The following is a 12,448-nucleotide window of genomic DNA, read 5'->3' on the forward strand; positions in this document are numbered from 1 at the left end:
AATCAGAAGGTCGGTGGTTCGATCCCAGTGATGGTTCACTCTGCATCCTCTTGCATGCAGGCAGGCTGCCTCCTGGCTGGTTTCCAAATATCCTTGGGCAAGATAGTAACCCCATGTTTGCCCACTGGTGGTGGTCAGAGGGCCCGGTGGCGCCAGTGTCCGGCAGCCTCGCCTCTGTCAGTGCGCCCCAGGGCAGCTGTGGCTACAATGTACAATGTAGCTTGCCATTGCCAGTGTGTGAATGACTGAATGTAGTGTAAAGCACTTTGGGGTCCTTAAGGACTGAGTAAAGCACTATACAAATGCAGGCCATTTTTTTTACCATTAAAAATAGTTGAGAGCTGGAAATGCACAATTTGCATCGGTTCCAGCACAGAATCTGTGACAGAAGAGGCAATAACTGGGGTGGATGTTTGTACTGGTAGTGCAGCGGAAGTCAACCCGAAGACAGCGAGGAAATGACCTGCGGAGTCTGTTTTTCTCTCAGCTTCCCTCTTCCTCAGGCGTTGTCTATCTGGAGGGAAAGGGAAACTAAATCCTTGAAAGAGGCGGGTTCATCGCGAGAAGCGAGCTGATCTTTTATGCACTTTTAGTGCTTGCAAATAAATGTAGTGCCTGACCTGGCCAGCCTACCTCTTCCAATACCAGCCACCTCAGTGGACTGGCCAGTGGGGCTGTGGGAGGAATCCAGAGTAAACCTGTGCAACCTCCAAATAGAAAGGACCTGGCCAGGTGATGGAATGGATCTCAGCACCTTCTTGCTGTTAGGCAACAGTGCTAATCACCACACCAAGTGCTGCCATAACTGGAATGTATAATTTCAAAGATGTACTGTATAAAATAGAAACAATATATACCAGATTTGGTGTGATGCTTGACCCTACAAAACTCCATGGTACTTTATCAACTTTGAATGCCTAGATTTGTGGTTCCTGGTTTAAATGCATTCACTCTTTAGATTCAGAAATCAAAGCAATAAGAAGCCAGATCATCAACAGTTTGATCCACGTATGGATTGATGTGTAGTTGTGAAAATGTTGGACTGTTCCTTTATTAGTGTCTAACAGTATGTGTATGAGAGTGATGTAATGTCCATATGTGCATGCTGACAGTGTTGGGGAGTAACGGAATACATGTACCGCCGTTACGTATTTAAAATACAAAATATGAGTAACTGTATTCCGTTACAGTTACCGTTTAAAAAGGTGGTATTCAGAATACAGTTACTTTGTTGAAATAAATGGATTACACTGCGGTACTTTCCTGTTTCATTTTGTCGCGGGTCAGGACTGTTTGGGTTTTGTTTGACAGCTACGTTCTGTTGTTCCAGGCGGCAGCGTTACGGTTGCCATGGTTACAGGGCGACGCTCTCTCTCTCTCTGCGACTGTGTGTTTCCTGGGTGAGAGAGCACCTTTTCGTTGTGTTGTTGTTGTGCTAAGCTAACAGGCAGAATGCTACAAGCATAGCTCTAAAGAATGTAGCATCATGGGCAGTGTAGTCCGTGTTGCAGGGAGAATGGACTGCCATACACGTTATGGGTCTGTGAGCGCGAGGAGGGAGAAAAAGGGGAGTGGAAAGGTACGAGTTGTCATCGAGGAAAAACGGGAGCTGGAAGCATGTAAATATAATAATAACCACTTCAGCCAAGAAGAGTGCCTGACGAGCCCAGTTGTAAGTAAACTATTAAGACTCGACTGTACACCGTGTTCCTGTTTTCCTCCAAAAACAATAAGTTCCGTTGGAGCAGTCTTTCAACGCCTCTCTCTGTCTCTCGCAAGAAAAGTTGACCCACACAACAGAGTGAAGCTATTTTTCGGCTACGAGCCGACAGGGACCCCGCCGTATTAGTCAGAGGTCCCTTTACTACAGTTCGGAGTCACGGACGTTCAGTAATAGTAATAAATCACACAGCAATAGTACATTCACGTTGTTGTAAAAAGCATGATAATATATTAAGTAATCCAAAGTATTCAGAATACGTTACTGTCATTAAGTAACGTAACGGAATACGTTACAGAATACATATTGGGGCATGTATTCTGTATTCTGTAATGGAATACATTTTAAAAGTAACCTTCCCAACACTGCATGCTGAAAGAGACTGTGCTGGTCTGACCCCCCTCCTCCTTTCAGGGTGGAGCCTGCTGGAGTCCGATGGTTGAGACCAGGTCTGAGGAAGTGTAAGTGTGCTTTTAATGTGATTCATGAAAACAAAGCATCACTCATTCACATCTCTGATGTCAGGACTCATGATCAAAGTGTCAATCAATGAACAGATGATGGATCAATAACTGCAGCTGGATTGTGTTTGTTCTCTCCATCAGATTCCTGTCAACTCACAATCGACACAAACACAGTACACACAAACCTCAAAATGTCTGACAACAACAGGAAGGTGACACGTGTGGAGGAGGTTCAATCATATCCTGATCATCCAGACAGATTTGATGTTTATGAGCAGTTGCTGTGTAGAAATGGTCTGACTGGTCGCTGTTACTGGGAGGTCGAGTGGAGAATAACAGTTATTATATCAGTGAGTTACAGCAAAATCAGAAGGAAAGGACTCAGTTATGACTGTTTGTTTGGAAACAATGATCAGTCCTGGAGTCTGTACTGCACTGATGATGGTCCTCATTATGTCTGTCACAATAAGAAAGAGACATCCATCTCCTCCTCATCCTCCTCTGTCTCTAACAGAGTAGCAGTGTATCTGGACTGTCCTGCTGGCACTCTGTCCTTCTACAGAGTCTCCTCTGACACTCTGATCCACCTCCACACCTTCAACACCACATTCACTGAAACCCTTTATCCTGGGTTTATGCTCATGTCTCCTGGTTCCTCAGTAACTCTGTGCCGAGTTGAGTGTAAAGAGTGTCCTCCTGTTAGAGAAACACTCTGACTGTTGAACAGATAGTTCAGTCTGTACATGTTTGTCTCTTTCACTCAGAAACACATTTTCAGATTCATGGATTCAATCAGTTGACGTATAAAACTGTTCTAAATGATTCCTTGTAAACATCTTCAACTCAGCAAGGTCCACTTACATGTTCATGACCAGCTGATGTGATTGACATCAGTCACTGTGGTAATTTGCCTGGTAAAAAGAGCCAGTGCTGCCATGTAGCCATCCTGCCTCACTGACAGGCTTTTGGACTGTTCCAATTAAACTATCAGTTCCCTAACATCACAATGTGTGGCTGTTATGCATGTCAAAGTGATGTCATTTTAGGCTTAAATGTCCAAGTTGCTCAGTCACATTCATTACCATAGTGTAACATTACTCAGCTAATCAGAAAGGAAAAGCTAAACATGTCTATGGCCTTCACATTACTCAGTCTGAAGCAGGTCTCTGATCCAGATTAAATCCAAGGTATAGATATAGTGCTGCTATGACTGAATCTTCTTTGTTCTTATTTGCTTTTTCTTTGTTGTATTTCAAATCCCAGGAAGAGATGCCTTGGAAGTGGAAGTATTGCCCTGTTAACTTTCAAAAGAGGGCAGCTATTTAAGCATTACAGGCTAAAACATTGGATTTTTGCAGCAACCAAAGTATTTCCTTGTTTACAGATACGCCAGTTCTGTTTTGCTGTATGTCATGTGGGTTTGCTGTTCTTGTTCGGAGACTGTCTGTTGTACCCACCTGTGTACTGCACACTTCAAAGTACAACATAAAGTCAGGTGCCCTTATAAAGGCTGTAAGTTTGAAAGCTGAATCTGCTGCACCGAACAAAACAGACTAGGAACACAACTGGAAGAGATACAGAGACTGATTTTCATATAGCACTTTTCTACTCTTCTGGAGTACTCAAAGCACTTAATACAGCATGCCACATCCTTCTATGATTTTTAAGTACCGTACTTACTAACTAACATTCCCACCCTGATGGATGCATCAGAGAGCAATGTAAAGTAAATATTTTGCCCAAGGACATTTGGCATGCAGACTAAGAATCAAACCATCAACCTTACAACCAGTAAATGACCTGCTCTACCTCCTGAGCTAAAACCACCATGAAGTGATTGGTTGTGACCTAAGTAACGACAGAGATGGTGCACAAGAGCAAATGCTGATAATATGGAGGGGTGCCCTCAGGCCTCTGGGTCTGAAGCTCGGTCCTCTCTGGCACAGCTGGCTGCCGGCAGAGCCTGCGGGCACGCCACTGCAACCCCCTCTGGCCTCTGCTCCATAGCTGCTGGGTGACCTCTCGTTTGGGGCTCTACTCAGCTCTTCCCAGGAGGGTGGCACGGTTCCCCCCCCTTTTGGTGGTCCTCCTCGGGTCCTCGTACTCTGGGGCCTCTGGATATCTGGGGCCTGGATCTCCTCGATACCTGCTTCATGCCCTGGGGACGGGGCTATGGCTCCCTACACTCTCTAGCAGATCGTTACATGGAGAAACCTTTGGAATACAAGCATGCTGATCCACACAGGTATGCACACAGGTGTACACACGGGTGTTCACAGACGCGGACTACACCTTTCTTGGCTGCTACCTCAAAGCACATTGTGTGCTGTCTATCTTGCGTGCTGCACAATATCGTTTAATATTTAGTATCTACTGTTATCTACTGCTAGCTAGTTTATTGTGATGGTGCTGTATTTATTATGTTGCTCTTTTTTTTGTTTGCTTTCTCTTCTGTTTTTTTTTTTTTTCTCCATACAGGTGATCCAGGTGTTTTTTTTTTTTTGTTTTTTGTTTTTTCTTCCCCCCCTTTCTCACCGTCTCTTCTCCCCTCTGGTTTTCTTTCTCTCCCTCTCTCTTTCATTCTTTCTCCCTGTCCTATCCCCCAGTCATGTCTGTCCCATTTGTAGCAACCGAAAATAAAATAAATACATAATTATAATAAAGGTCAATCAAAGGGACCAATATGGCAAGGCCATGATGATCCACTTGGTAAAATAAATCCACTTGGCATCTTTCTTGGCCTTAAGACAACAATTCTGATGGCTAAAGATCCAAACGGGGCACAAAAAAGAAAAAAAAAAGATAATATGGAGGAATTGCCTCTTCTTTCTCCTTTGGTTTCATGTTTTCTCCTGGATTTTTCCAAGGATCAGATTTGTAGATAAAATGTGGAATGTACAACACACAATACAGAAAAAGCTTTAATAAAACTGATTCTTCCAAAATGTACCTTAAATTCAAAAAGTACTAAAGAGATAACAGTAATGAGCACACACTCAAACAGCAGTAATGATGACTAAGAAGTTCTTCAAATGACACTGTAACTGTATTTAACAGGAACATGGTCATTGAAAGCAACACACTTGATGAAATAGTCACATGATGTTCATCTGTCTCAGCTGAAATGTTTAAAATTTGTTCCAATGTGTTAAATTGACTGAATATTTATGGAATGAAGCTTCCAGTGAAAAGTGAATCAGTGTAGGTCAATGACTGCATCGTGTGTATGATTGCAAACAAAAAATTGAAAGAATTTCAAGAAGACAGTACAAAAAATATATTTGAGCAGTGAAACAGACAGCAGGTAGATGTGTGATGTTTCCCTGTGGTCTGCAGGTCCAGGCCCAGAGTGATGGATCTACATCAGACAACTGAAGTAAATTCAGTTGTTAGCAGCACAGAAATAACCACAAAGCATAAAAACGTAGAACGCCTAGCACGCAGCAGCTACAAGCATCTTGTGTACATTTACTCAGCATGATAGCAACAACCTGAACTATATTTATGATACACTATTTCAGACCATTCAGCTCCTTACCAAAGACTGTGTGTCACATCCTTCTCTCCTGTCCACCTCACAGACTGTCTGCTCAGCTAACCTGAAATATCATCTGGACGAACTGTTACAGTGAAGCCTGAACTCACAGTGAGTGAACCTCTGCAGCCAGATATGTACAGCTGTTTCACTGAGTGAAACTCACTGGCAGCAACATAAACACATTTTATAAAATTAAGTTTAATCAATAGACTAAGAAACAGTTTGACCTTTTTCTTAGGATTGATGCATGCTTCCCATCCCAGAAGTGATGTGATACTGTCCAACAGATTAATGAGACAGCAGAGCAGATGCTTGAGGACATGCCTTTGAATCCTCTGGTTTAAAATATTTCAAGCAAGATAATATATTAAGTAATCCAAAGTATTCAGAATACGTTACTGTCATTGAGTAACGTAACGGAATACGTTACAGAATACATATTGGGGCATGTATTCTGTATTCTGTAATGGAATACATTTTAAAAGTAACCTTCCCAACACTGCATGCCGAAAGAGACTGTGCTGGTCTGACCCCCCTCCTCCTTTCAGGGTGGAGCCTGCTGGAGTCCGATGGTTGAGACCAGGTCTGAGGAAGTGTAAGTGTGCTTTTAATGTGATTCATGAAAACAAAGCATCACTCATTCACATCTCTGATGTCAGGACTCATGATCAAAGTGTCAATCAATGAACAGATGATGGATCAATAACTGCAGCTGGATTGTGTTTGCTCTGGTTTAAAATATTTCTTCAACATTCTATAATCCAGTGACAGTTGTCAGTATTTCCACTAATGCACAACAAACAATAACTTCTGATAATTCATTCGGCAAATTTTATTTTTCAAATTGTAAACAAATACAGTTTAAAACAGCGTTTCTATTGCTGCCACAGTGTAACTCAGTTTAGCAGCAACCTGAAGTGTCCATCGCAGTGACCAATCACATTAGGATGCCACCCTCTTGGCCCCCCCCCGGCTTCTGCTCCGCGGCTGCTGAGTGAGCCCTCATCTGGGACTCTCCTCAGCTCTTTCCGGGACAGTGGCGCAGCTGCCCCTCTGTTGGTCTTCCTTGGTCTCTTGTGTTCTGGGGGCCTCTGGATGTCTGGAGTTTTGATCTCCTCCATACCTGCTTCATGCCCTGGAGGACGGGGCAGTGGCCCCCCCACACCCTCTAGCAGATCATTACATGAAGGAACCTTTTAAAAAAACAAGCGTGTCCATGCTCACAGGTGTACACACTATGGAATGCCAGGACTGCCATAATGAATTAATTAAATACACCATTAAATAATTAATTAAATGTGTCAATAATTAATTAAAATTGGAATTAATTAAATAAATAAATAGTTATGACACATGTAATTAATTAATTATTGACACATTTAATTAATTATTTATGTATTTCACATTTTAATTAATTATTGACACATTTAATTACTTATTGACACATTTAATTAATTATTTAATGATATATTTATTTATTTCATTTTGGCAGTCCTGGCGCCTGGCTCTCATCATGAAATAATTTTATCTGTCAGCCTCACCCATCAAACTCAGGGGGCGGGGTTAACGCTGATCGAGTCAAAACCATTGCTTTGGCCTGGTGGCCATTGTTTCTAGCACACAACAACCGGCATGTGGAAGCTAACAAAACTGAACTTTGAAAAACCCTGTTTGTGTGTCACAAAATACCGTTTTAATATTTTTTTAGCCGAGAATGTAGTGGTTTAATCTTCATGTGTCTGGTCGGTTTGTCAAGATACAGCCTCTTTGCAAAAGTGCTTCGATGATTTCGGAGATGTCTGCCCAGTCTCACGGCAAAGCTTGGGATAGACCCGCTCGCCTCGCAAGCAATCCCACCGACAAAGCGCAGGCCCCGGTACACAGCTGTAGTAACCCCCGCTGACTTCTTTTACTGAGGTTATATTTATCGATGTTTTATTTCCTGAAGTTCTTATGTGTCCTACGTGTTTCAGTCGCCAATTCTGAATTATAACTAACATTAAAAAATGTTTAAGGAGGAGAGAGAGCAAATAAATCTGTTTAACATCTGATCTTTGGGTTTTTGTTCAGTAATCAGCGTGACCTGTGTATAAACGCATAAAAGAGATAACGTTGGTGTTTCTGTCATGTAGTAACTGCTGGCTTTAACTGTACAAAGGTTGTTCCACACTATGAAACGCATACAGACTTCATGATGTTCGGCTAATATTTTTATTGTGAATATTAATCATGAGGGTAAACGGCCCTGTACACCACGGAGCGAGGTCAGCATATCCACGATATCCTCAGCTCCATGAGTTAACACAGAGTTTCCCAGCTGACTATCTAACTGCCAACTATTCCAGAGACGTGAAAATATACAGCATAAAGAAAAGTGTAAGAGACTCAGCAGCAGATTAGAATAACAGTTATACATTTAATAAATCACCAAATGAATCCAAGAAACGAGCAAACCTGTTCCGACAATTTGAGTTTGTATTCCCTCAGCTGCAGACTCGCTGCTGTTTAAATGTTTGAAAAGGAAGATTAGATATAAAAAACGTCAAACATAGACTCAGTCTGCCTTCACATTTGATATGAGGCCAGCACGTATAGTGGCTGTGTCCTGTTTTAATATCATACATGTAAAATTGTTGTCTGACCTCCGTCGATCCAGCCGCTCAGAGTCCGTGGTTACCATGGTTACTGCATAAGCGGCTATAATGTTAACAGCTGGCACTGAGAAAACCTACCGGCAGCATGGGTGTTTATGTTTTTCATTGCAAAAGAACTGTCTGAAAGGTTAACTGAAGTTAACTTGGATAAATTATAGCTAAGGAGTATCACAGATATCGCCTACGTGAGCTGTGCGACTGTTCACCACACTGAAATCAGCAGGCTATTACTGAAATACACGTGCTATATCATAAACTATGATATAAATAGGGAGGTCCTATTAACATGTTTAGTTTTAAAGGACACCTTCCTGCCTTTAGTCTCATTCATGAGCAGTATTAGTTTTCTTCTAACATCCAGAAGTCTGCACGATGTGTTTCATAGTTTGTAACAAGCCTTTGACAGGTAAACATAACATGACCGAAAAAGCCAAAAAAAAAAAAGAGAGAGAGAGAGAGTGTTGACATAGGAAGAGAAAATGCTCTCAATTATGGAGACAGGCAAATGGTTCATTTATGTTTGATGTGTGTTTATTCCTCCCTAAATATCGTCGGTGAAGTTCGCCATGCACGTCAGATTTTCCTGCGCATTTTTATACCTCTGCCAACAGAGAGAGAGAAAAAAATCACATTCTAACAGACAGCTGGTGCTTAGAATACAGTTGAATAACTATTAAAAAACAGATGATATTTAGATGATAGTTCAGTCTAACACATGTGCCAGTGAACCATTAAACGTCTGTGAAACTATGCAGTTATGAAACGTAACTTTAACCTCAGCCTACGGTGGCCCCTAGAGACAAAGCACGTACAAACTCCAAAACACATGCAAAATCCAAAACACATGCAAACTCCAAAGCACATGCAAAATACAAAACACACGCAAAATACAAAGCACATGCAAAATACAAAACACATGCAAAATACAAAGCACACGCAAAATACAAAACACACGCAAAATCAAAAACACATGCAAAATACAAAGCACATGCAAAATACAAAACACATGCAAAATACAAAGCACAACGAAAGTGCTCCAGGACGCTAGGGGCAGTGTTGAGTTTTTGTTACCTAGTGGCTACATAAGCCATGACGTTTCTAATGACCGGATTTGGTGTGTGGCAGTAAAAGGTAAATGAACCTTCTTTTTTTTTTTAATTATTTGAATATATATTAGTGTTTGTCTATAAATCAACAACTAATACACATATGCTCTCAATTGTGTAATTTAAGTTATGTAGGTAGTTGTGTTTTGGAAGTTCTGTTTTACGCTAGCAACGTAGCTGTTGTGTTGGAAATGCGTTTGTGTATATACACTTTAGCTTAGGTCTGCCCTTTGCCGTTTTAATACTCTATTTTAAAAGAAAAATGCTGTTTCTTTCAGGATAAGAATGTTTTGTCCATATTGTGGCCATAACGTGGGAGAAGTTGTCAAGTTCTGCGGTTCATGTGGCAAACATATTGAGTTTTTGGCGTTTGTCGACAACAGTAAGTATTTCACAAATTACATATTAAAAAAAAGGTTGTCTCAACCAGTTCACAAAGCTGCCATTTGGCTGTTTACAGTTTATTTACATTTGAATGCAGTCCTTATGTACTATATTATTTTTATGTTATATAAATTGCATACACGTTATTTTGCAATCATTTAAACCATTAAGGTATATCTGTGAAGATTCTTAGTCGTCCAGGTTAGGGTTATAGTTGTAGACTTTATTTGTCTTGAATTTACTGAGGCCCAAAGAAGCAACATATTAATTTAGTTTAATAATGAAACAATACATTGATTTTAAAATGTCATTGTTATTTAAAACTGCACATTTCTTGTCTGATGATCTATTTTACCATTTCCCATCTTTTTTTTTTTTTTTCTGTTTATAAGGATCAATTCAAGAAAACATTTCCATCGAAGACCTCATTCAGAAATATTTCAGAGACGGTTACTCCTATAATGAAACTTTGGACATTTTGGCCTCAAAACATAAACAGAAGATCAGTCTGACCACACTTAAATGTAGATTAAGAAGTTTATCACTGTCCCGCAAAAAAGATTACTCAAGTCAGGCCTTGATTCGTGCTGCAATAATAGAACAGCTGAAGGGACCTGGTCAACATTATGGATACCGTTCAATGTGGCAGACACTGCGTCAGAAACGCCATCTTTCTGTGAAAAGGCATGATGTCATGGTGATAATGGCAGAGCTCGACCCATCTGGAGTCCAAAAGCGCTCAAGGAAAAAGTTTGTACGAAGAGTTTACGATTCACCTGGACCAAACCACACTTGGCATGTTGATGGATATGACAAATTAAAGCCATATGGTTTGACTATCAGTGGTTGTATTGATGGCTATTCGCGGAAGGTATTATGGTTGGTTTGCGGAGCAACTAACAGCAACCCAGAAGTCATAGCTCAACACTACGTTCAGTGTGCTTCAGAGTTTGGAGTCATACCAGTGCGACTTCGCACAGACTGCGGCACTGAAAATGGGACGATGGCAGCAATGCATTGTGCCTTACGGTCATCTCATCAGGATTTTTTTGCAGGAGCTGCCAGTCATATGTATGGATCTTCAATAACAAATCAAAGAATTGAAAGCTGGTGGTCGTACTTCAGAAAACAGCGGTAGGTTTTAAAAATTTTCAAGAAACAACTATATTAAGCAGATAAAAGTGTGGCTGTAATATATAGTCTGTGATGCAGAAGCCTTGATGTGTATTACACCACCTTTCCTTTATAGCTTCAATGTGTAGCCATTATGTTACATACAAGTATAAGATAGAAAATATAAACTGTAATAGTCAATAAAGAAAGAGAGATGAATAGAAATCCGAAATGCACGCACTTTACGTCAACTCAAGAAACAATTTCATAAATGTAAGAAATAGTGAGGCTTTGAAGGCTGGTGATTTGTGAACTGATGGTATGTTTTTGTCTTTTTTAGAACACAGTTCTGGATGGACCTTTTGAGTGACATGAAGGAAATGCACCTCTTTAATGGTAGTCATGAACACATGTGCTTGGTGCGCTTCATTTTCATGGCTGTGCTTCAGAGGGATCTGGATGAATGCAAAAGAAAGTGGAACACGCACCTGATCCGTCCAGTTAGCCAGTCACGCTGTCCATCTGGTAAACCGGATGTGATGTATTACCTGCCTCATAGGTTTGTATCACTTGTCAATTAAAAATGTGAAAAATCAAAATTCTTTAATTTAAGTAGAAATCAGAAAAATGACATTTTTTTTTTTTTAGCACCTTTTAATCTATAAACGGTAAATGTCCTGTATTTGTATAGCGCTTTTCTAGTCCCTAAGGACCCCAAAGCGCTTTACACAACCAGTCATCCACCCATTCACACACTGGTGATGGCAAGCTACATTGTAGCCACAGCCACCCTGGGGCGCACTGATCTATGCACTTGATCATATAGTCTTCTTTTACTGTATGGTCATAAAAAACAGACACCACAGTGTTTGTACCACCAAAAATTTGGACTAAATAGGTCTACTTTTTTTCTACAAGGATGTTGTTGCGTTTTCTTAGTATTTTAATAGTAAAGATTTTCCTTGTACAAACTTTTAGGTTTGGTGGACGCGACTGTGGCCTTGCAGTTGGACATCAAGAGCTGAGCCAGTTCAGGATGAGTTCAACTCCCGATTTCTGTGGAGACCCTCACCTACAGGAATATTTTGAAGGACTAAACAGTGGCTTCAGTTCATCACAGACATTGGAATCTTGTGTGGAGAACTACATCAGACTAAAAAGGCTTGCTGGGTTGTAATGCCAAGGTTCCCACACATCCCAGAACTGTGGATTCCACTTTGTGGTTATAGTAATGCACCACCTGCACTTTTGTTAAGGCTAAAAAAAATGTTTTTTGCTTCAAGTAGAACACAATTATAGTTCATCAGTTTATAGTCACTTAAAAAAATTGCCTTTGTGTTTTTCCAAATAAGAATATCAGTTGTGACAGTGCGATCAAATAAATTATTTCTCCTAACAGATGATATTGTGAAGACTCTCTTAACCTCCACCTTAAATGCAAGACACGTGTTGGTATTATTAGCTTTATT

The 12,448-nt window shown here is 40.6% G+C and overlaps 1 protein-coding gene across 1 annotated transcript; it reads left to right on the forward strand.

Moving 5' to 3' along the window:
• Nucleotides 1–2,273: 2,273 nt before the first annotated feature.
• Nucleotides 2,274–12,416, forward strand: LOC146680575 (stonustoxin subunit beta-like; the record flags this gene model as incomplete). The annotated part of the gene is made up of 7 exons (XM_085447544.1): nucleotides 2,274–4,429; nucleotides 5,766–5,830; nucleotides 6,271–6,317; nucleotides 9,761–9,864; nucleotides 10,259–11,000; nucleotides 11,320–11,538; nucleotides 11,958–12,416. A coding segment is annotated over one exon (627 nt), but the record flags the coding sequence as incomplete, so codon positions are not given.
• Between the last annotated feature and the right edge of the window lie 32 nt (nucleotides 12,417–12,448).

The sequence above is a fragment of the Copadichromis virginalis genome, linkage group LG23, assembly GCF_057382275.1.
Source record: "Copadichromis virginalis isolate Kocher_CV1m ecotype Utaka linkage group LG23, C_Virginalis_male_GT1.1, whole genome shotgun sequence".
NCBI lineage: Eukaryota > Metazoa > Chordata > Actinopteri > Cichliformes > Cichlidae > Copadichromis > Copadichromis virginalis.